Raw genomic sequence first — 24,268 nt, forward strand, 5'->3', positions numbered from 1 at the left:
TTTGGCTCATTCAACTTGATAACTAAAATTGAGAATTGTGACGAAATGCAAAAACCATCTGCATTGTTTCAAACATTCCCACTCACCCAATAAAACCATCAAAGTAGCTTGCCGCATGAACGAGACATATAAAGAATGCGTTCGATTTTAAGGAGATGTAGGGCTTTTGCACGAAGTTTCGCCACATGAACTCCCTCATCGAAAATCTCTTCAAGTCCACTCTCAGACCAAAGAGTAAGAGAGAAGAAAGAGAATTTTGAAAATCGATATTACTACTACATAAATTAGTTGAAAATAAACGCAAAAATTAGGGTTGGATTAATGTGCCAAATGTAACAATGATTTTTGCTACGGCAAACACATGCTTTCTAGACCAAAATTAATAAACACAGCCCAATTTTTATTCTACCATGACTACAAAACAAGAGATTTATTAGATTTGATTTCCTAAGATAGGTTATCAAACACAATGAGAGAGCAACTAAATGGCCGTGCTTAGTGAATGCCCTAAGCAAATTCTCTTAAACATGCATGCATGCAAAAGCACATTGATTAATCGGCCAATGAGTGGCTGACATGTGACCGGCCATAAATTTTTTCATAATTTTTTTCATTCAAAAATTAATTTAAAATTATACTATTTGATAATCAATTTATCAGTTTTTGTTTTTAAAATATATTTTAGTTGTTTTGGTAAAACTATTAATTGATTTTATTTATAAATTTTCATTTTTATAAAGTAGTATAGGTAAAACAATTATCAATATAAATAATGTTAAGTGATCAAAATTTAACTGCCTTTACCATCACAGAAATGCTATAAATGGGGACTAGTAATAACTTGGCCAACTAAATATTTAATATATAAAAATTATTCTGTGTACTGTGATACTGTGATGCCACATTGCCCTTAGTTATGTGGAATAATTATATTTTGGGTAAGTAGCCAAAAAGATTGTGATGTAAAATTTTGGTTTATCATAATTTTGAAAAATGAATAAACTGTATTATATATTTTTTATTATCTCATGTATGTCTCTGAATTTATCAATGTAATCCATACACATCTAAAAATTAAAGACAATTGACTAAACGTATGAATGACATTATTTAAAGAGTAAAGTAAAATCTTGGTCCTAAACATATGGCTGATTTACAATTTTGGTTCAAAACATTCACTTTTTAAAAATTGGATCCAAAACATACGAAAATGCTATTGTTTAGGTCCTTTTTTTACGGTTCCATCAATTCCTGACGGTGAACTGTCAATTAGCGAAAATTTGACTCGATTAGCCGATTTTCATTACTGTAGCTAATTTTGATTTAAAAAAAAATATATTTGGGATTACATGTAAATTTTAAATAAAATAAATGGACAACAAATTACAAGACAAAGTAGTCCTTCATATTCATTATCTACTTCCAATTGGTCGTGAACATTTAACCACACGCAGTGCAAACTTATAGCCAAAAAATTTTCTAGTGGTTGTTGGTTTGATATATTATACATAGTTGTGACAAGTTAACAATTATATGATTACTTCTTTGTCGTCGGTGAGACAATAATCATGTCAATAAACTAACATTAAATTGAGGCAATAAATGGACAATAAATTACGAGACAAAGTAGTCATTTATATTCATTTTCTACTTCGAATTGTTCATGAACATTTAACCACACCAAGTGCCGAATTACATTCAATTTTTTTTTGTTATAGGCACTATATCAACCCTAACACCATCAAATCCCAAACCAGCAAAACCAAGTATTCAATGTTGTCTTCAACTTCTAGAATCGGAGAAGAATGGACTTCCGCGTGAGAACCAGGGTTAGAAGAACCCAGAAACCCCGACGTCGCCAACTGGAAGAATTGTTCTTTTCAGAACTACCAGTAGCCGACGGACCTTCTTCGGCTTCATTTTCAGGCGGATGTGTGGACTCCCTCTTCCTCGCATATGCGGCTTTCACGTCGACGAGACCGTCGCTGGAACAGGAGTTTGGGTACGGCGACTTTCAGCTCATAGCAACCAACGCAATAATTGGTAGGAATCGGAACTAGGGTTTCTTAGGATAATGACAAGAGATAAGAGAGAGTTTGACGTTTCGTTTTTTTTCTCAAATGAAAATTTAAGAGATAATTTAAGTGAATCTAGAAGATTTGTTATTCAAATTCAAATATTAAAAATTGTGTTGTTTAGCAAAATTACTATTACTATTATTAACCAACTAACAACCTTAGATTAAGTCTAATCGGGTCAAATTTGGACTAATTGACGGTTGACTGTAAAAATGACGGAAATCGTAAAAATAGCTTTTTCGTATGTTTTGAATTTGATTTTCAAAAAGTGAATGTTCTGGACAAAAATCGTACATCGGCCATATATTTAGTACCAAAATAGTACTTAACTTTTATTTAAATAGTTGAATATTTTGTTCGCATCATATTTTTTCATTTGCTAAATTAAAGCATCCATAATTTTCCCAAATTATAAATTATGAGATAATTGATAAAAATATTTGAATTATCATATAATTTGTCATTTTTAAAAGTTAGGAAATAAACCAGAGTACTAAAATTCATTATTTTTTCGATTATTTATTTTTATCAAGATCAAGCATAAAAGATCACACTAGTACTATTAATTACTCCTATATTTTTATAAGAATAAGAATCCAACATGAACAGCTCACACTATTGTACAAAACCTTATCCACAGTTAATTGCAGCTCAGATTTTGAGGTTTGTGCAATATTTTTGTAAAGATATTAATAACAATTTCCATTATTATATTGTATTCTTCTCAATAATATTAACCTCCTCAATATTGTACTGTCACAGAATCGAACTGTGTGGGAAGTGAGTCAGCAACTAGTCATATTGCATATGGGCATTGCCACGTGTCAGGTCATATTTTACCCAATTTAAAACCACAAATGGTAATAAAAAAAAATTTAAATGTTTTTATCAGTACATGTCATCGGTCTCCACGTCTTTCTTATCCACATAAAAATATCCTGTGATCCAAATTAATTGGGATTTTATTTGTCGGAAAAGGGAAATTACAAAACTCATACACAATTGAAAATTAACAAAACTTATTTCCTCAAATCAAACCATTAGTTTTTTTCCTCTTCAAATTACGAGTTTTACTGGTGAAAAAATATCTTTTTTGGATCAAGATTATATTTAAAATAATACTAGTAGTTGTATTTAGAAAATAAAAACAAAATTACTGTTTTGATGGAAAAGATTATCAAAGAAAAATAATACTTGCACCTTAATTTTTTGATGTGGTCCACAAATTACTAGCGTTTTGTTTAATCAACCAAAATATATTCCATTAAAATTTTATAAAAAATCAACTATAATTAGTTTCCATCATTCTTCTCCATTTCATTCATTTTATTTATTTTTATCTCAAATTCTCGATTCAAAATCAAGCCCTTTTCCCCCAATAATCGCCGATTCGAGTAGAGAATTTGAGACGATTTCCACCAGAAACTAAGTCGATTTCCTCGAAGATTTAATTTTTTACCTGGATTCTATGCAAACATGGAGATTTCAGTGATTCGAAGCTCCCAGGTGAATTCGGGAAGAAGCTGTGACGCTGGGCTGTTTAGTTTTAGCAAGAATTTGGGTGCTGAAATCTGTAATTTGAAGAACAATAAATCGAAGGCATGTTGCTTCGTTCAGAATCAAAGCTTGAAATTGCAGTGGAAATCTGCTGCGGGTTTCACTCTCAGAGCCTCTGCTGCTGCTCAAACTGCAGATGCTGTCAATTCTGAGAGAACTCCAATAATTTCAAGAACCAAGCTTGTAAGTTATCTCTCGCGTGTTAAGGCCCAATTTTTTTCTTTTTTAGGGTTGAATTTGAAGTGTTGAGAAATGGTATATATTGATCTTTTGTTTATTAATGGCTGGATGAGAAATTTGGAATTAGGATTTAGGATTTTTGTTACGTTTTTGTGGTTGCTGCTAGAGTTCTCCTTGAATTATCTACTACAGGAGCCAATATAAGGTCTTAAATGTTCTAAAAATAAGCAAACGATGAATTTGTCTGCCAATAAACTCATCTAAAATCAATGTGGCTTCATCATACTTCCTGGGGCAATATTCTTCGTTTGAGTATGTCATTTTTTTGGGTTTTGAGATCGATTAGAATGTACTCCCTCCGTCCCATGTTACTTGCACTGTTGCTTTTCGGCTCGTCACAAACTCCTTACACTATTTATAGTTTAAGTTAGAATTAATGCATTTAATTAATATGTTAGTTTAAGTTAAGAGGTCCTTTATTAAGTGGTGTCTCATTACACTTAAAATTCTAATTTTATTACCCGAAAAAATCAATCGCAAATTTACGGCCTAAAATGAAAAGTGCGAGTAACAAGGGACGGAGGGAGTATAATGTTTATTGAATTTGTTCTGTTGCATCGAATTTCACCTCCAAAAGCTGAATATAAAGTCATCAACTTCAATGTGGCTTCATCCTTCTTGTGTGGGGCATTATTCTTCGTTTTAACATGTCCCTTACTCGGTTCCGTTGCATAAATTTCACTTCCAAAAGCTGAGTTTAACTGATTATAAACTCATCAAAATCAATGTGGCGCCATCATACTTGTGTGTGGCATTCTCCTTGGTATTCGATGTGCTTCCCGTCGGTATTGTGATTGATAAGAATGTGTATGCTTATATGTTCCATTCAATCGAATTTCTCCTTTAAAAGGTAAAAAATCAACGTGACTTCGTCGTACTTGATATCCATGTGCTTCCCATTTGATATCAATAGGAATGTAAATGCTGTACTCTCGAGATGATTTTCTTCTTTTAAAAATTTGTAAAGATAGATACATGACAGGCTTTTTTACCTTGGATTGCAGGTTGATGGGATCAAGTTATTTGTTGGTCTGCCTCTTGATACAGTCTCCAAATCTAATAAGATAAGCCGTGCACGAGCAATTGCTGCAGGGCTGAAGGCTTTGAAAGTATTGGGTGTGAAGGGTGTTGAGCTACCGGTTTGGTGGGGAGTAGCTGAGAAGGAAGCTATGGGGAAATATGAATGGACAAGCTATCTTGCTGTTGTGGAAATGGTCCAAAAATTGGGCCTTGAGCTTCATGTCTCTCTGTGTTTCCATGCTTCAGAAGAATGTAAGATTCGCCTCCCAGAATGGGTTTCTCGAATTGGTGAAAGTGATCCGGACATCTACTTTGCCGATAGGTCGGGACAACAGTGCATAGATTGTCTTTCATTTGCCGTGGATGAAGTTCCTGTTTTAGATGGAAAAACTCCAGTCCAAGTGTACAGAGATTTTTGTGATAACTTCAAAGCTACCTTCTCGCCTTTGTTGGGTTCTACTATCACGGTAAGCTCTCTTGCTCAACAGTATAAGGATGCGTCGTTTGAACTTACAGCTCTGCTTTTGCTGATTAAAATTGCTTTCATTTTGATCGAGTAAGAGAGACTCTCGTATAAGACAGTCTTAGGGATTATGATTTTTTCGGACTGTCATGATCCGGATCCAAACACTATGAAACACCGATGTGCAATTGGATATGCACTTGAATCCGGATGTTTGACATGCCTGTACATCTTACTTGTCTAACCGTCTTACACAAGTTTTTGTGATGTTAGTCATTAAATTTGAACTAGCAAACACTATATTTTACTGATTTTACTTGGCCCTTTCTTATGTTCAACAGAGAGTATCGATCGGGCTCGGACCGGATGGCGAGCTTCGATATCCATCTCATCACCCGCTTGACAAAAGCAACCGCGGAGCCGGAGAATTCCAGTGTTATGACAGATACATGCTTAAAAATCTGAAGCAGCATGCTGAGACGAATGGAAGTCCTCTATGGGGTCTTGGTGGTCCCCACGACACCCCCAGCAACGACCAATCTCCACTCTCCGACGGCTTCTTTGCTGAAAACGGCGGATCTTGGGAGACACCCTACGGCGATTTCTTCCTCTCCTGGTATTCGAGTCAGCTATTATCTCATGGCGACCGTATCTTGTCCCTCGCTGCTTCGACCTTCAAAGACGCCGGCATTGCCGTGTCCGGTAAAGTTCCTCTCATCCACTCTTGGCATCGGACCCGTTCCCGCCCAGCTGAGCTCACAGCTGGGTTCTACAGCGCTGCCAACCGGGATGGTTACGATGGTGTTGCTAGAATCTTCTCTAGAAATGCCTGCAGCATGATTCTCCCCGGGATGGACCTAACCGATGAGAACCAGCCGGCTGAGATCCTGTCTAGCCCACAGTCGCTACTCAAGGAGATAACGGCTTCGTGCAGAGAGCATGGGGTGACGGTGTCTGGCCAGAACTCGTTGCCCTCGGGCCTCTCCGGGGGCTTTGATCAGATCAAGAAGACGGTACTGGACGCGAACGCACTGGTGGACACGTTCACATACCAGAGAATGGGTGCTTCCTTCTTCTCACCGGAGCACTTTTCTCCGTTCGCACAGTTCGTCCGGCTCACCAGCCGGTCTGAAGTTCAGACAACGTAGGGTTCTGTTGTAGGTTTGTTTCGCCTGCAAACTGCATATATATATATATATATAATGTAGATAGAGATAGAGATGATGCATTGATATTATAAGAGGCAAATTTAAAACTGTTTTGCAGTGAGTGTTATTCTTTTCCCTTTTTGGCAAACATTTCGACCTCTTAGTATTATTAGAGGCCGTTTCTGTAAGTTGGAGCTCGAAGCCTCGAAGCGCGAGCTAACTATTTATCATGTGGCCCGATACTATTTACGACTCAACGAACTTGCAAACACAAGCTAGATGCACATCTTTACGATGACGATTAATATCAACGAAACCGTACTCATTGATTTAACCGGGGGTGGACGATGAATTATTTCCATAGGCTGAGAATATTCCAATGATTTCTTTCGGTATTAGGGGCTTCTGTACAATAATTTACATAAAATATCAAATATCAAATATCTATTATTATATGAAGAAAAAATTAATAAAAATTGTTAGTCGAACATGAGCTTGAGCCTTTCGAGGATTACATACGGGCCCGGCAAGTATTTTAATTCATACAAGTCTCGAGGAGAAATTAGTTAAATGTGAATCTTCTAGATTGAAGACTCATGAATTTGCCTCGGACTTGTTCTTGTAAATTAACCCAATAAATAAACAAGATAAACCAAGAAATGGAACAAGAAATGGATAAAAGGATAGATGATGAATTAGTGTTATGATTTAGGTGAAGAACAAGAAAGAAATCCCAAAGGCACTTTCACATACAAACACCTAATGGCTCCACAAACTAGCAACACAAAAACTAGCAAGTATACCTTTACAATCAACCTTAGCCCGGCAAATGATCGAATGCAACCCGAAGGAATTTGATAAGTCTTCAAAAGATGAAGAAGATGAGCTGATGTGAATCCGGGTATTCACAATCATAGGATGCAACTACATCGAGGGCCATGGGTTGATTGGGGTCCGAAAAGAAGGTGGAGATATGGCAAGGAGCCAAGCCGGATTCGAAGGTCTGACTCAAACCAGAATTTGTCTATCAAAATGATGTCCAAATGCTGTTCTAAGACCACCATTATCTTCATCGTCAAAAGAGCTTCACGTGAGTACCTTACACGCCTCAATCGGAGCTCGAATGAGGAAGTTATGGCCGTTTGACGAAAGTCGCGCAGAGCTGCCAAAAAATGCCCGGCCACAGAGAAAACGCCCGGGCAAGCCCCAAAACGCCCGGGCCGGGCGTTTTGCCCGAAAATGCCATTTTTAAAGATTTTAAAGACTATTTTCCCTATTACTTTTGTTTTAGTATAAATACTCTTTTGTAGGGTTTTCATTCTCAGCTTTTGAATATTTGTAAGAGACCATTTCTCCATATTTCAGAGCTCACCTTCTTCATCTTTTGAAGACTTATCAAATTCCTTCGGGTTGCATTCGATCTTTTGCCGGGCTAAGGTTGATTGTAAAGGTATGCTTGCTAGTTCTTGTGTTGCTAGTTTGTGGAGCCATTAGGTGTTTGTATGTGAAAGTGCCTTTGGGATTTCTTTCTTGTTCTTCACCTAAATCATAACACTAATCCATCCTCTATCCTTTTATCCATTTTTCTTGTTCCATTTCTTGGTTTATCTTGTTTATTTGTTGGGTTTATTTACAAGAATAAGTCCGGGGCAAATTCATGAGTCTTCAATCTAGAGGATTCACATTATGAGCTTTCAAATATGGAGAAATTGTCTCTTACAAATATTCAAAAGCTAATGACAAAAACCCTAGACATGGGTATTTATACTAGAGGTTAAAAGTGCAAAACAAAAGAGGAAAAATGAGCAAAATTCGAAAATCGCACAAAAACGCCCGGGTCGGGCGTTTTTCTTCTCCAGGCCGGGCAAATTCTCTGTGGTCGGGCGTTTTGCTTGTTGGACTGCGCGACTTTTGTAAAACGACCATAACTTCCTCGTCCGGGCTCCGATTGAGGCGTGTAAGGTACTCACGCGAAGCTATTTTGACGATGAAGACAATGGTGGTCTTAGAAGAGAATTTGGACATCATCTTAATAGGAAAATTCTGATTTGAGTCAGACCTCCGCATCTGGCTTGGCTCCTTGCCATATCTCCACCTTCTTTTCGGACCCCAATCAACCCATGGCCCTCGATGTCGTTGCATCCTATGATTGTGAATACCCGGATTCACATCATTAGTCAAGAGTTCAACTTAAAAAAAGTGAGGAAAAATAATCATAAGATGATGAAAGTCTAGGGCTTCGCTATGTAACGGCCTTGTGCACGATCCATGCATCTAGCACGTTGTCCGCCTCCCTTTCAATCCACATAGGCCGTGTGAGTTGCGACTGTGTGGGATGTTCTTCCCCGAACGCATGGGCCATGCGAATCGCAATTAGGAGTATTACATGTGGCAAGTGATAAAAAAAATCAAATTATATAAATGTTTGTTTATTTTACCTTTGTTTATGTTATATTTTGGCCTCAAATACAAATAGCATGGCCCATAGATAGATTGATTAAAGAAAGGAGCCTTAGCTTCATTGCACGTGCCATAACATTATTAATGAATGTAGGTATTTGGATGAATTAGGGCCCTCGTGTGTCACTAAAAACAAATTCAATATAATTGAAAACACTTATTCTCTGTCGTAACCAAAACATGTATCATGGCCTTTGCTTCACATTAAAACATAAAATAATTGAAAAAGGCAACAACAAAACTATGGCACAACGCTAGTGTATATCATTATTAAAATAATTGAAGAGCGCAGCAACAAAACTATAGTACATGGCACAAGATAGTCGTAGCAATCATTATTATTAAGATAATTTTAAAACGCAATAACAAAACTATGTGTGGCAGAAATGGCACAATATACTCATAAAATACAGTCATAATTAAGATAATTTTAAAACGCAACAAGAAAACTATATATGACGTGGGATACTCAAGACGAAACAAAACTAAATACTTACTACACATGTCACAACGAGGGAGTGTTATATTGATAACTCAATAATTAATTGTTAACCACAACTAAATAATAGCCATTAAATATTCAAATTAAGGGCCTACATCATTAGCTCCGGAATATCATACGATCAAAAAAATATCAATAAGGGTATTAAGGTCAATTTACAACCACTCCGGAATATCAATACGATCAATAAAAACATCAATAAGGGTATTAAGGTCAATTTACAACAAATTAGTTGTAACTAACTTTTAAAAAATACTATCTCATAACTTTAAAATGCATATAACATTCTTGATTTAAATTATTTTTTTGCACAACATATATATCAAATTAAACATAATTTCATGAGGATTCTAACGATATCTCACTTGCATATGTTCCGATATCAAAATTTTAAAAAAAATTGAAAATTTTCATTTTTTTCGTACAACAACAAATGTCAACATGATATACAAAATATATCAATATAATACACGTAAAATGTCAATATGAGCTATGTGTTAATATTCTCAAAGCATTGTGTTGTCATTCTCAAGCATTGTGTTGATATTTTTGAAATATTATATTGACATTTTCATCCAAAACCCTAATTTGATAGTTTTTTTTATCTTTTTTTATTTAATTAATAAAAATAAAAATTACACATAACAAATTGTAGATCATAAATTATCGAAAATTATATAATCTTAAATTAATTATAGTTAACAATTAAATAATGAGGTAACAATTGATCACCGTCACAGCGTACTCATAAAATATAAGTACTACTAGTACTACTTTATTACTACAATATTAAAACAATTCTAAATCTAAACAACCTAAACAGTTTAACTAATAATAAGTACAGAAAAAATTGCAATCAACAAAACTAATGATTATTATGACAATTTAAAATCACAACAACAAGGGGAAAAATATTGGGACAAATGGCTTTTGAACATCCATTTTTAATTTGTTCTCCTTCTTATCTGAAACTGCATTATGTTATTATGATTTACAAAGAATTAATTGCTAGTAAAATACGTGGTGCTCTTTCTATATCCTATCCATCAATTTAATTCAACTGTCATGTGACTTGCTTGCAGAAAAGCAACTCGACTTATGATAAACATTTAGTATGCCTAACACCTTATAATAAACTATCTTTTTTACTTGATTATATTCACACTAACACCTTATAATAAACTATCTTTTTTGCTTGATTATATTCACAATTTTCTAACAATAATAGACACGTGACAAACAGCTGAATTAACTTATAATTAACCATAACCACAAGTAAAAATAGTGTAAACACTAAATTTCACAAATTGAAATATCAAGTCCATTGCATAAATTAAATACATTGAATTTTTAATTAAGTTTATTCAATTTTACGCAAATGCATAGATTTTTAATAATCTATTCTATATTTAATATACATCCATAAAAGCTTCCCATTCAAAAACTCTGGAGAATCGACGGTAAGGATTAGATAATTGAAAATAGCGGGCCCACCAACGGTATCCGTGGCTCCACGTGTCCTTTTTAACAATTAGGTTTTTCTATCTTTAGAAAAAAAAATAAAAAACAAAAAAACCAGACTCCATTCTTTTTCACTCCCAAATTCACGTTGTGTGCAGTATATATATTTCCATTAATGGACTCTTCATTTGCGCGATCGATTTTCCCTCTCTTTCACACACACCACACACTTCCACAATTTTATGCATAGTTTTGTTTCCAATTCAAGCGTAATCAATGTAGAGAAGATCTTTGGCAGAACTTTTTCAAAGCTGTGTGCAAATCCGTGATTTTATATGGAGCGCTTCTGGAATCTTCAATTTCGTCGCTGTATTTGAATGAGAAAAAATAGCCTTTGTTTTGCCGCATTAACGCTTCTCCGCTGTTCAGCTGTTTTTTGGCGCCGATTCGCCCCGTTCTGAGAGGATACGTAGCTTGAAAAAACGGAATTTGTGTTCGCGTTTGGAATTCGAAAGCTGACATCGTTCGCGAGCGGAGTTCGGAGTTCAATATTGATACAAGTTTTTTTTTGTCTCGAACTCCGCAGGTAATATCGGTTTGTTTGGAATGTAATTTCGCGGCAAAGTTGGTGGTTTTTGTGTTCCTTTCCGCAATCATGTTGCCGTATTTGCTTTTCTTTTCATTTAATGAATTATTGATGTGGATGATTGCGTTTCGATCGTGTTATATGATTTAGAATTGAATAATTCACAAAATAATTTATGTAATATTTTTAAATGTTTATTTATGATGTGGACAAAGTAGTAAAAATCACGCAACTGGGGCAGGAAATGTGAGATTGATTGTTAGATGATAGCTGAGTTTGATTAAATTGTTGAATTTAATAAGTGCATGCTCGTGAAATCTATTTGGTTTTATTGGATTCACCTCGTGATGTTTTGCTATTTACCATGCTAATTAATCTATAGCAAAATAGCATATGCTTTAATCCTTGAGTGCAGAATCTTCAGTTGTCTAAAAAATATGCTAATCTTGCCAAATTGTGTGGAAAATTTGAATGTAGGAAGCAATGGGGACTGATTTGAGATCTGTGGTGGAGACGGCGGGAAGTCTATCAACCTCTGACCACAAATCAGTGTTCTCGATCACCTTGTTTGTCACGCTCCTCTGCGCGTGTATTGTGATCGGTCATCTATTGGAGGAAAGTCGTTGGATAAATGAATCAATCACTGCCCTTATAATTGTGAGTATTTATCTTCTATACATTTGCTCTGTGCTTCAGGAGACTGTCTGTGATTCAGATGACATATTTTAGTCATTATGTGTATCTTTGATCCTTTAAATGGTTAATAGCAGCAACTCAATTGACAGGGTTTGGGGACTGGAGTTGTGATTTTACTTCTAAGTGGAGGGAAAAACACACACCTTTTTGTGTTCAGCGAAGATCTTTTCTTCATTTATCTCCTTCCTCCAATCATCTTCAATGCTGGGTAAGATTTTTCTATAATATGAGCACAAGTTTACTTAGTTGTGTGCCTCTTTAGTTTTTTGAGTCCAATTGTTTGACAGTTTAGTTTAAACTTTGTCTAATTTTTAAAATTAATGATTTTTTTGCAGTCTAGGAGTTATTATCTGTTGTTGTGTGTGTTGTGTGTTTTTCATTACTATCCTGTGAAACAACTATATCAAGATAATACAATTAAGCAGGAGTAATTTGGCAAGTATGGAGGCACTCGGAACCAGTTAATCTGAACCAGGATTTGACTGATAACATGAAATGAAGATCAGGAAGTCATTTTGATTTCCAACATGTAAATAGATGTCTAGCTCTCATGTTTTATGCACACCAATGCTGGACTCTATAGAACCTCCTTTTTATAAACATCACACTGTTTATGCGTTTTTTGAAATTATGAAAATTGTGCATGGATGATTTCCTAATTGAAGTGCACATCTTCCTCACACAAGATATGTGCAGAGCACACGTTTCACCCCCTAAATAGGTGGCTAAAGGTTTCCGAACTCGCTTTGTTCCTGTGTTAGTAGTAAGGTGTATATAAGAGTATAAGAGCAAAATAACATACAAATTGGAAGCTGTTTTCATTCTATCAATTGCACATCTGTTTTACATTATAGTTTAGGGACGCTTTAAAGTATTAACCACAGAGTATATTTTGAGTGCGCTTCATTACTCAATTTAAAAATCAGGTTCCAGGTTAAGAAGAAACAATTCTTCCGCAATTTTGCGACGATAATGATGTTTGGAGCAATTGGTACACTGGTATCTTTTACAATCATATCATTAGGTATGGCAATCTACCTTTAATATATCTCAGTTATGCTTATTTATTGCCACAAAGCCTATTCTTGCCTATTGACATATCATTCTATGCTATCCCGTGTTTCTCATGATGCAAATTGTCATATACTACCTTTTACTTTTTTTTCTTTTGTATGGTTTGAGCTAAATTTCTTTTACCTGAAAACGGAAGGCCGTGTGTGTGCAGTTTATTGTAGTGCTCTTCCAATGTTACAGGCTAACAATGCTATTTTCAGATAAAAATCATACATAGAATTACAACTCATTGAAAATCAGTTCACACAGACTTGTTTTGTGGAGTATTTTATACATCTTGAGGGAGGGTTCTTGTTTCGCGTGAGGAAACTTATGAAGTGGATAGAGATAATGAAAAGACAGGGGAGAACAGGGCTAGCTTGTGCTGGAAAATAGAACTATTATCTTCTAAATAATTTTTCCTTATTATTTATCTGTGAAAATGTAAATTTACTCTATTCTTATATGTTATGGCAGGTGCTATTGCCACCATTGGGGAAATGGATCTTGGTCTTGATATTGGGGATTATCTTGGTAAGACCTCTCCTTTTCCTTTTGTCCCTCTTGTGCGTACACACACATTAAAATATTTTTGTTCATCTCTGCTTTTAACCGCCTTTTGCTTTTCCAGCAATTGGAGCTATTTTTGCTGCAACAGATTCTGTTTGTACATTGCAGGTTCAGTTTGTGGCTTTGTTTGTTTGCTGTTGAAATGTTAATTGAAAAAATTCTTTATTGAAGCAGCATGGTTTTTTTTTTTTTGTGAACATAATGTTTGATGTTCTATTGAAGCAGCATGGTTGTAATGTTACAGGTGCTATGTCAGGATGAGACTCCACTACTTTACAGTCTAGTGTTTGGAGAAGGCGTTGTAAATGATGCAACATCGGTCGTGCTTTTCAATGCAATCCAGGATTTTGACCTTACTCGTATCAATTCAACCATAGCTTTGCAGCTGATTGGAAATTTTATTTATTTATTCATCTCAAGCACTGTGTTGGGAGTTTTCGTGAGTTACTCTTTCCTTTTCTTATTTTCTGGTGGGGGGGGGGGGGGTGGATGTGTGAATTTATTTTATCTTCTGAAATACCATTTACTAAATGTTGCTTAACATCCTGTTCTCACTGCAGCTTGGACTGCTCAGCGCATATATCATAAAGAAGCTTTATTTTGGAAGGTTGGTGACAGGAGCAATAGTGTGCCTTTGTCTCATATAAATTATGTCTGACAGTTGAAAATTGCTACTACTTCACAAGTGCTTACATAATTTACAAAGACTTCCAAGAAACTGAACTCTCACAGCTAATTTGCATCATGAATAAAAAATTAATTTAAGTACTCTGATCAACTGCAGGCACTCAACTGATCGTGAGGTTGCGATCATGATGCTCATGGCTTACCTATCATACATGTCGGCAGAAGTAAGTTTTCTTTGCTGCTTATAAGGTTCAACTTAGTAGTGACTATATAGAGTGTTCTACATTCCAGCAGTATGGGATTAACCTTTCTGTATAATATGAGAGTCGTCTTGCAGTTATTCTATTTAAGCGGGATCCTCACCGTCTTCTTTTGTGGGATTGTAATGTCACATTACACCTGGCATAATGTGACTCAGAACTCGAGAGTTACAACCAAGTACAATACCACCTTAAACTTTTGAGACCGTTCGGTTGAGTTCTTTCTTTTGCTGCTTCCACTTCTCTTTGCTTCATGTTTTCTACTTATCAAAGTACATCTTAAACCATAATGCAGACACACCTTTGCAACAATGTCATTTGTTGCTGAGACATTCATATTTCTGTATGTTGGCATAGATACTCTGGACATCGAGAAGTGGAGGGTTGTAAGTGACAGGTAACTATTACACACCGTACCATTTTCCCCGATCCATAAGTTTTCTGTACCATCACTTCATCGCATTCCATTTTTCAGCCCAAGAACCTCAGTCAAAGTCAGTGCAATTATACTTGGTCTGATCTTGGTTGGAAGAGCAGCCTTTGTTTTTCCTTTGTCATATTTGTCCAACTTCAAGAAGTCGGAACGTGAGAAAATCGGCTTTCATCAGCAAGTACGAACTCTATAATCTTCATTCCAACTATGCAAAACTTTATCTACTTCCCTCTGCATTGTTTCACCTACCTTGATTGCAGATTACCATATGGTGGGCTGGACTTATGCGAGGTGCTGTATCTATGGCTCTTGCTTACAACCAGGTAAAATCCTCCGCTCCATCATGTTAGTAATTTTGCTGCTTTGTATAGTGTATGAGTCCAAGTCATTACTGGTCTGACCGTCTTACACAATATCCCCCTTGCACCAAACATCTACTGCACCGGCACCAGTCCATATCTTATTAACCCCACTTTTTCTTCATCCCGCGCAGTTTACGAGGGAAGGCCACACCCAGTTACGCGGCAATGCCATCATGATCACCAGCACCATAACGGTCGTGCTCTTCAGCACCGTGGTAAGACATCTTAAATACTACTACTACTGTGGCATGAGTGTTTAACAGCACTGCAACGAATTCTGAGCATTCGGTTCATTGATGGAGGGATTTGCTTATCAATTTGCACGAAGTTCGAATAAATTAATGATCGGGACACAGAATTGGCTTGGTGGGGGGGGGGGGCTTAAGCCCCTCCTTGCCCCTTTGTGTGTGAATAATTCTCTACACCGATGCAGGTTTGCGGGTTGATCACAAAACCGCTGGTGAGATTCTTGATGCCGTCATCAAAAGATCTCAGCAGATTAATGTCTTCAGAGCCTGGCACGCCCAAGTCCTTCACCGTGCCGCTTCTTGCCAGTCAGGATTCGGATTCCGAGCTCTTCAACACAACCGGGCACGTGACTGGGGCTGATGGAGTCCAGCAGCCTGCAGTCCGCCCGAGCGGCCTGCGCATGCTTCTCACGACACCCACTCGCACCGTCCACTACTACTGGAGGAAATTCGACGACGCCTTCATGCGCCCCGTCTTTGGTGGCCGCGGCTTCGTCCCCTACGTGCCGGGCTCCCCGACCGAACAAAGCGTACATCAGTGGCCTGCAGTAGAAGCCAAGTAATCATGACTTCCAAAATTCAAGTTTTCTGATTTCCTTGTTTTCATTATTAAGCTTTATAGTATATATTTGGCCTCTAGATTAGTGTAGAATTCAATCAGAGAGAGAGTGGTTTTCAAATTGTCTGGTTTTACATAAACACCAGATTTTGGTGTGTATTTTTTATTAGCAAGGCTCTGTGTATTTGGTCTTGCTATTTAACTAGCTATGTATAGCATGTTGTAATTGTTGTTATTTGTATATTGTAACTTCTCCGGAATAATGATGGAAGCTTAAATTATGTCAGTTAATTTATGATTTAGTTTTTGTCATACAAAATTATGTAAGTTGTAGTGGACTTACTACTCCTTTATTTATTACTACTATGTTTTGGATTAATCACATTTTCAAGCCCAAGCTTCCATAGGTGAGACATTAATCATATAAAAAATGTGCCCAAAAGTTGAAATAATAGTAAACATTAGGTTATTTTATAAGTCTTCAATGCTATGATCCAAGGTCGTCAAATATGTTAATGGTTACAGCTGAAGCAATATTATAGGTGGCTACTGGCTACAATTGCTCTTAAATTGATTAAGAAAAAGGAGGATTATATACAACAAAATATTTTTGCTCGAATAGCATCAAGTCCATAAAGGATTAATTAAAAAGTTTCTTATGACTTTGTTATTAAATATCTTTTGTTTTGCTTTTCTGTTTGATATAAAATTTAGATACTTAAAAAAATGTCTTCATTTGTTTAAATCATTACTTCTCACGATGTAAGTTTATACTGCCTCGTTTCTTTATAATTGAGTCATTTTTCCATTTTGAGAAGTTTCTTTATAATTGAGTCATTTCCATATATGGTAATTTTTTCTATTTCTTATTTTACTCTCTCTTACTTTATTCTCTCTACTTTCTCTCTACCTTTTCTTCTCTCTTACTTTTTTTATCTATTTATTTAACACACTCAACATTCATTTCTAAAATTCCATGCCGAAAAAGACACTTATTTTGTATCTAATAAAAAGAGAAATCCCAATCCAATTTTTTTTATTAGTCGATGAACAATTATCAAGAAAATTCACACACTTTATTTTTTTCCTAAACCATTGTGCCATGAAACTGGGAAATTATAGTTGTGTTAAAATTCAGTTCCCATTTTTAACAAATATAATTATAGTTGTGGTAACACATAGTAAGGTAATTGAAATGCTTGTAAAAACTCAAAAATGGCAAACTAAGAATAAAAAATTGCAACGATTTAAAAAAAATTACGGAGTATATATATTTTTCAAAATTTTAATAATAACACTTCTGTGATGATAATATTTGTGATTAGTTTACAAAGCGATGAGCATGAATGCTAAATATTTTAGTATTTTTTTCCCCTAAATATAGTATACAAAAATATTGATATTATCTTAATATCTAAAGTAGACTTGGATGGCGATTTGACAAAATTAAGAGTGTGGTCCAGCCCTTGGGAGTTTAGTTCAAGACTCAAGAGTTTAAAACTTTTTTTTATCATTTTTTGTACACATTTTATTTATATACGTACTTAAATCTTAAATATATGTAGTACTATTTATTGCATTTATTTCTACTACATGCATTCTTATGTAAGAAAAATATTTAAATCTTAAATACTATTTTCCCTTTTCATTTCTAATTAATTTTGAGTTGTAAGATTTTGAGTGTTACAGAAACAAAAATCCTTAGCAATGAAAAATGAAAAATATAAGTATCTCTGGAAACAACCATCAAATTGTAGATCAACCAAAATAGGAAATTTAAAAAGAATTTTAAAAAATAAAAAAAATCATGTGGTGACGTGCTTATTGAGCACGTTGCTCTCTTTACCGTTATACTAATAGTGATCTAGTATGTGTTATAAACTGGATCAGACTAGATCATAGATTTAATCGGTTCAACCACGAGACCCTGATGCATTCCCAGGTTTGATTCGGACATTTAAACTGATTAAATCTATGATCTAGTCTGATCCATCAGAAACTGACTAATACTATTGTGTGGCTGACCACATTATGACCATGTAGCATTAATATATTATGAACCAAAAAAATTGATTGGTTCCATCATAAACTGACTAATGATAAAACATATTATAATTTTTTTTTTCCACAGCCATCTCCATTCACCTTTGTAAACATCTACAACGTATGTCGATGTTCAAGATACCCACTATATTACTGCCACTAAACCACATAGAACTAATCTCCACCATCACCACCTTTCTTCCCTCCTCTCCTTCAGTAGGGCGACTCTGCCTTCCTTCTCCACCCTTCTCTCTCACTCCTCATTTCCCCTTTCTCATATGGATGGAATAAAAAAATAGATTAATGGTCAGATCGATTGAATTATGAATCAATTGCTTCGTCAATTAATTTATTGAATAGATTTTTAAACATTTAGATCTAATGGTATCATATGATTTTTTACTAGAAAGATAAATCGCTTCAATTATCAAGTTTTTCGGTAAGAGAAATTGAGGTTTGGATCCTAAATTTAAATACTAAAGCCTACATCATATGGTACTATGAAAACTTATCTAATCAAGTTTAGACAAATTAAATTAGGACTTAGATTTTTTATGAACCTCTATGGTGGGTAGCCAACCTATGGCCCCTAATCTATTTTTGTTACATTGTCATTAATTATTCATAATGGTATTTTTACAACCCTTCTTAATAAGTTTTTCTTTATAATAGAAAATTAATAGTGTATTATCTATTAATTCATACTCAAATACTACTACCATTATCGATTTACGTCAAATAAAAAACAAAAACACGATTTTTTTTTTCAAAAATTCCATGAAAACTGCATTCAATTTCGATACAAGCAATGAAAAAAATTGGAAGTAACAAAAACTCTAAGAAAAAAGTGCCTATAAATGTGCAGCAGAAATCTTCACACTCGAGACCTTCACACTCTTCGTGCTCTCCGCCACCATCTCTTCTTTCCTCTTGTCAAATTTTCAGATCCATTTCATTTTTCCCTGTTCCTTTTGATCCCATGGCTTCTTTCACTGCTTCCTCTGTTTCCATCTCCTCTGCCTTTTGCTCCTTCAACCAAACCCAGGTTTGTTCGTTGATTTGTTTCTAGCTTTTCTTAATTTATTGGGTTTTTTGTAGTGCTGCATTTTCGATTTCTTAGATGATTCTGATTTTTAATGATCTCTAGTTATGATTCGAGCTTACAGAATTATGATTTTATTTTTAAATTTCCCAGTGGAGTATGGTTTTGTGAGGCTTTGTGTATTCGGGGGTTTAAGTGATAGCAATTGGATTAATGTTTTAAAAATCTCATCTTTTTGATGGATCGTGAGTTATGTATTTGATTCAATTATAAGTATCTATATTGTTTTCTTTAGTAGTATTTGTTAATTATGTATTAAAAATCGAATCTTTTCATTAGGCCACCGGATTTGAATAACGCTTATGGTTTATTATAGTAGTATGAATTTATTTCCTGATTAATGTTAAAGTTTTATATTGTTTTTTGGGTCTCCGAGTATAAACTGTATTTCAAGCTCATATTCTTGCATGTTGATGTGATTATCAAAAAATATTTGATCTCGTTTTGTATCTAATGCACTAACAATTTTGTGAATTATGTTTTCTGCTAAAAATATCGAAGAACTCACTAAAGCCTCCTAATAAAAAGGGAAGTCTTTACAAGAATGATGCAAAGTTTTAGTTTGTTTTGATTTGCAGCTGTAGTTTCATTTTTGATTATTGTATTCAACATAAATATACTGTTTGAATTCAACATAAATACCCCTACTAATTGTGTGTTTCTTTTCATCTTAAGCAGGGTTCTAATTTGAGGAAGGTGTCAGTTTCCTTCAGCGGAAAGAGTTTGCCTTCTCAGAGGCTTCCACTGCCTCGCTTCCGAATTTCTTGCGCGGTATAATTCTTGTAGCTTCGTCCCCTTTACCCTGCATTGGTTGATTCGTTGTAGTTCTCACATTATGCTTCATCGAGTAGTGTTGCTTTAGATACTTTGATAAAGAATTTAGAAATGCTAAATGACCAAAAATTAGCTTTTGCACCATTAATATACCTTGAGATGTCTCGGAAAACTGAGTATAGTTCTTGATTGTTTGTACCATTAAGCAGGCCAAACCCGACACAGTCAATAAAGTGGTTGAGATCGTGAAGAAGCAATTGGCTCTTCCTGATGATCGACAGGTCTCTGGAGACTCGAAGTTTCAAGTGCTTGGTGCTGATTCTCTTGACACGGTAATACTTCCCCAATTATGGCCGTATTGTGTAATTTGTGGTATACTTACTAATTGCTTCCTTCCTAACTGCGTATTGCAGCATGCTAAATGTGGATTGTTATAGGGCGTCATTATTTGATAAATGCTGTGATCAGATGTTGTCTAATAGAATAGCATATATCTCTTGTGTTATTATTTATTGAATGAAGCTAATTAGGTCTCTCTTTTTGATACTTTTCTGTATCATCTTTATACTTTCACTGTTGAACTTTGTGTTGTAAGTAAAATCTACGCTTTTGTATGCTTTAACATAAAAGATAAGAATAGGATTTGGATTTGATGCAAGAATCTAACTTTAAGATGATTAATGTATAGCTATGCATTTTCATTTACGATACTAATTTCTCATGAATATGGTCATTTTCGGGCAGTAAATTTTGCTCAAATTATAGTCCTTGTGCAGTTGCAAATCATATAAAACTGCTATTACCTTGGTAAATCTGTAGGCACTGATAAATAATGTTTGGCCATATAGGTGGAGATTGTGATGGGACTGGAGGAGGAGTTCGGGATATGCGTTGAGGAAGAGAGTGCTCAGAGCATCACGACCGTTCAAGAAGCAGCAGATCTCATCGAGGAACTCCTGGAGAAGAAATGATGAACGACAGCTTCATCTTTGTGCTTGGTTAGAGAGGGGAAAGAACGCGATAATCTATCCAGCTTTTATTGTGCTTGCTTTATTTCATCAAAATGAACTCGCTTGTTTTCATCAAAATGAACGATGTTTAGTATCATCTGAATGCAATCTTATTAATAGGAAAGATTCACCATTTCTGATTATAGTAGAAAGGAAAAATTCACTTCATTATTATAAATGAAGTTATTGAGTATTTCGAATAAATTAAAAACCTAAAATTCCTAATAATAAACCAAAATCCCCTACACGGTTAGTTACAAATGCTTTTTGACAAGCATTCGACGCAGGAGGTCGCGTAAACCAAAACCCTATTAATAGATAGGAACACATTCCAACCAGTTCCCAAAAAAAATAAATTTGTATCAAATTTGAACTAGTAACTAATCCCAACATGGAAGTACTGAAAAAACTCATATAAGCAAAAAATCTCAAGTATCCTTGATCGTGAGCCATATAATTATCACTATAAATAAGAACCATGATTCCAACAGTAGTGATTAACATTGACATAATAGAAGTAAGTGGATCGATCAAGCAACCGAATTCTAAAGAAAAATCATTATCGAGTGTCCAAGACCATACGTATTGGTGGATAGAACTGCTATTGACTTGCTGAATAGACAGATTAGTTGAAAAAATCATGACTATACTTAACAATAAAATACTTGCAAAAGCCCACAGGACGCATATTTTTGGTTGCTGTCGGAAAAAGAAGAAGTCCCACTCCTATGTTAGCACACAGCCAATTTTCCCCCTTTCTCTCTTTCAAACTAAGTGTACAAGTACAACCTCAGCCTTCAATTTCATTAAACCGATCAACGATATATGCTAAAACTCGATGGAACCAACAATAATATGCTGCAGTTGATGAAATATGCGACGATTTATAGCTACACTCGATGAACTACATCATTTTACGCGGTCCTTTTCATGCATGATGATCAAGCAACCTGAATCACCAATGCATATGTTTGTTGAATATCCACTGTTATTTTTTCAAGCAAACCTGGTACACAAATGCATATATTTATCTTTCTCTTTTGCAAGTCTTGCATTGCAGAAAAAGAGTGGGAGACATCTCTTCCCTTCAGGACTTGATTTCCCTGCTCAATAACTGGCTTCCAATCACAATCCATTTTTTTATTATCAATGAACAATTATCAAGAAAATTCTGGGAAAGTATAGTTGTGTTAAAATTCAGTTCCCATTTTTAACAAGTATAATTATAGTTGTGTTAAACAATTGAAGTAATTGAAAAGCTTGTAAAAACTCATAAATGATAGACTAAGAATAAAAAAGTAGTAGTACTACGATTTGAATAAAAAATTATACTCCTATACTTTTCAAATTTTGGATAATATAAGTAGTGTTTATTTACAAAGCAATGAGCATGAATGCTATTTTTTTTTCTATTTTGTTTTTTTTTTCTAAGCGTAGTATACAAAAATATTTGATATTTATCTTAATATCTAAATTAGATTTGAATAGTGATTTGACAAAATTAAGAGTGTGGTCCTGCCCATGGGCGGTTAGCTCAAGAGATTAATTTTTTTTGTTATTTTCTCCTTTTTCCTTAGTGTCTGTACACATTTTCTTTGGATACGTACTTACATCTTAAATATTTTTAGTACTATTCATATTTGTAGTATGCTTATTTCTACTACTTGGCATTCTTATGCAAGAAAAATATTTAAATAGGAGTCTTAAATATGTAACACTACTTATATATATTACTCCTAGTTTCTAATTTATTTGAATTTTGGCTTCCTTTTTTATTTGTAATTAATTATGAGTTGTAATAAGATTTTGAGTGTTATAAAAATATTAAAATATATTCCTCAAAATTGAAAAATATACATAGTTTAAGTACTCTATAAACAACAATCAAATTGTAGATACCAAAAAAGGAAATTTAAAAAAAAAATTTAAAAATTGAAAAAATCATGTGGCGGCGTGCTTAAGCCAAGCACTAAGCATGTCGTTATCATTGCCCTTATAGTAGTGATCTAATAAGGACCCATTCAGTTAAACATATTTCATTTTGTATGATATATAACTCGAGCAGATTTGGAGCAGATTTGAGGTAGGTATGGCCCACCAAAGCTGAAATCAATATGGTGTTCACTGATCCTGTTTGCCATCAGATTTGGGACTCTGTATGAAGCTAAATGACAAAAAACCCCTCAAATTCCTTTTCCACTGCCCCTCGTAGTAATCGCCGTTGCCGTAAATGCATCACTCCGTAGCCATATAAATCGATTTTTTTGTGGCTTTCTCTCTCGGTTTGCTTCTTTTCCGTCAATGGCGCTTAGAAAACCAGGTTTTTCTGTTTCTGTGGTGTAGAATCCTATTGCTCACCTATTGCCGGCAGAAGTGAGAAATCGAGCTCTGGCAACATTCTGGTGGAAGAGAGAGAGCATGAAATCGCAACAAGTAGAAGAGTAGAGGAAAGGAAAGTTTCGAATAGAGAGATGAAAATTGAAATGAATCAAAGCAATCTGAAACAAATTGTAACCAATTTGGGGATGTTTGATTTTTGGCAGAGGTAAATAGGTCATTTTGTCAACAATTCAGCCATTACTTGCCTTACCAGATTTATATATCACGTTTTTTAGCAGAATTATATCTGGCCAAAATTGAACCAAATAGTGCGGGCCTGCTTATTTGCTTGGGCTTTCAAGTTTATTATCACATACACTGAACGCATGAATTTACTCAGTTTTCAGCCCATAACTGGGCATATCTGGGAAACCGAACGGGTCCTAAATGTTTTAAACATGATCAGATTACATTGTCGATTCAACCGGTTCAATCGCGACACAAATGCATTTCCCAGCTCGATTTAGACATTAAACCTCTTTAACATTAAATTGTTATAACTAAAAAAATTTCCTCCTTATCATCACCCGATCGCCATGCCTCTCTCAACAAAACCTCCCAATGTCTTCCGCTCCATCATTCTCTTCATCCATCCTCCACTTCAGTTGGGCTTAATCTGCATTCCTTCTCCACCACT

The 24,268-nt window shown here is 35.0% G+C and overlaps 3 protein-coding genes across 3 annotated transcripts; all 3 read left to right on the top strand.

Moving 5' to 3' along the window:
• The first annotated feature begins 3,374 nt into the window (after positions 1 to 3,374).
• On the top strand, positions 3,375 to 6,627 carry LOC125208300 (inactive beta-amylase 9-like). Its single transcript, XM_048107881.2, has 3 exons — positions 3,375 to 3,818; positions 4,880 to 5,362; positions 5,700 to 6,627. Exons 1-3 carry the CDS (start codon positions 3,555 to 3,557, stop codon positions 6,504 to 6,506), a joined length of 1,554 nt encoding a protein of 517 aa, XP_047963838.2. The 5' UTR covers positions 3,375 to 3,554; the 3' UTR covers positions 6,507 to 6,627.
• Positions 6,628 to 11,058: 4,431 nt separating this feature from the next.
• LOC125204367 (sodium/hydrogen exchanger 2-like) lies at positions 11,059 to 16,625 on the top strand. Its single transcript, XM_048103017.2, has 15 exons — positions 11,059 to 11,515; positions 11,993 to 12,172; positions 12,301 to 12,419; positions 13,138 to 13,235; positions 13,742 to 13,798; positions 13,896 to 13,942; positions 14,079 to 14,273; positions 14,395 to 14,441; positions 14,619 to 14,685; positions 14,799 to 14,899; positions 15,017 to 15,118; positions 15,197 to 15,332; positions 15,415 to 15,477; positions 15,648 to 15,731; positions 15,950 to 16,625. Exons 2-15 carry the CDS (start codon positions 11,999 to 12,001, stop codon positions 16,325 to 16,327), a joined length of 1,668 nt encoding a protein of 555 aa, XP_047958974.1. The 5' UTR covers positions 11,059 to 11,515; positions 11,993 to 11,998; the 3' UTR covers positions 16,328 to 16,625.
• A 2,594-nt stretch (positions 16,626 to 19,219) lies between these two features.
• On the top strand, positions 19,220 to 21,376 carry LOC125206830 (acyl carrier protein 1, chloroplastic-like). The gene is made up of 4 exons (XM_089060103.1): positions 19,220 to 19,411; positions 20,147 to 20,239; positions 20,452 to 20,574; positions 21,091 to 21,376. Exons 1-4 carry the CDS (start codon positions 19,346 to 19,348, stop codon positions 21,211 to 21,213), a joined length of 405 nt encoding a protein of 134 aa, XP_088916229.1. The 5' UTR covers positions 19,220 to 19,345; the 3' UTR covers positions 21,214 to 21,376.
• Positions 21,377 to 24,268: the final 2,892 nt, after the last annotated feature.

The sequence above is a fragment of the Salvia hispanica genome, chromosome 6 (assembly GCF_029641045.1).
Source record: "Salvia hispanica isolate PSC_SH4W2 chromosome 6, Shi_PSC_v1, whole genome shotgun sequence".
NCBI classification, from domain to species: domain Eukaryota; kingdom Viridiplantae; phylum Streptophyta; class Magnoliopsida; order Lamiales; family Lamiaceae; genus Salvia; species Salvia hispanica.

Bases quoted from the DNA above. Each gene is read 5' to 3' on its own strand.
- LOC125208300 (XM_048107881.2), top strand. From the start codon at position 3,555: ATGGAGATTTCAGTGATTCGAAGCTCCCAGGTGAATTCGGGAAGAAGC. The intron at 3,819-4,879 runs GTAAGTTATCTC...CTTGGATTGCAG, and splicing joins TAATTTCAAGAACCAAGCTT to GTTGATGGGATCAAGTTATT. The intron at 5,363-5,699 runs GTAAGCTCTCTT...TATGTTCAACAG, and splicing joins TGTTGGGTTCTACTATCACG to AGAGTATCGATCGGGCTCGG.
- LOC125204367 (XM_048103017.2), top strand. From the start codon at position 11,999: ATGGGGACTGATTTGAGATCTGTGGTGGAGACGGCGGGAAGTCTATCA. The intron at 14,442-14,618 runs GTTGGTGACAGG...GATCAACTGCAG, and splicing joins AAGAAGCTTTATTTTGGAAG to GCACTCAACTGATCGTGAGG. The intron at 15,478-15,647 runs GTAAAATCCTCC...CATCCCGCGCAG, and splicing joins TGGCTCTTGCTTACAACCAG to TTTACGAGGGAAGGCCACAC.
- LOC125206830 (XM_089060103.1), top strand. From the start codon at position 19,346: ATGGCTTCTTTCACTGCTTCCTCTGTTTCCATCTCCTCTGCCTTTTGC. The intron at 19,412-20,146 runs GTTTGTTCGTTG...CATCTTAAGCAG, and splicing joins GCTCCTTCAACCAAACCCAG to GGTTCTAATTTGAGGAAGGT. The intron at 20,240-20,451 runs GTATAATTCTTG...ACCATTAAGCAG, and splicing joins GCTTCCGAATTTCTTGCGCG to GCCAAACCCGACACAGTCAA.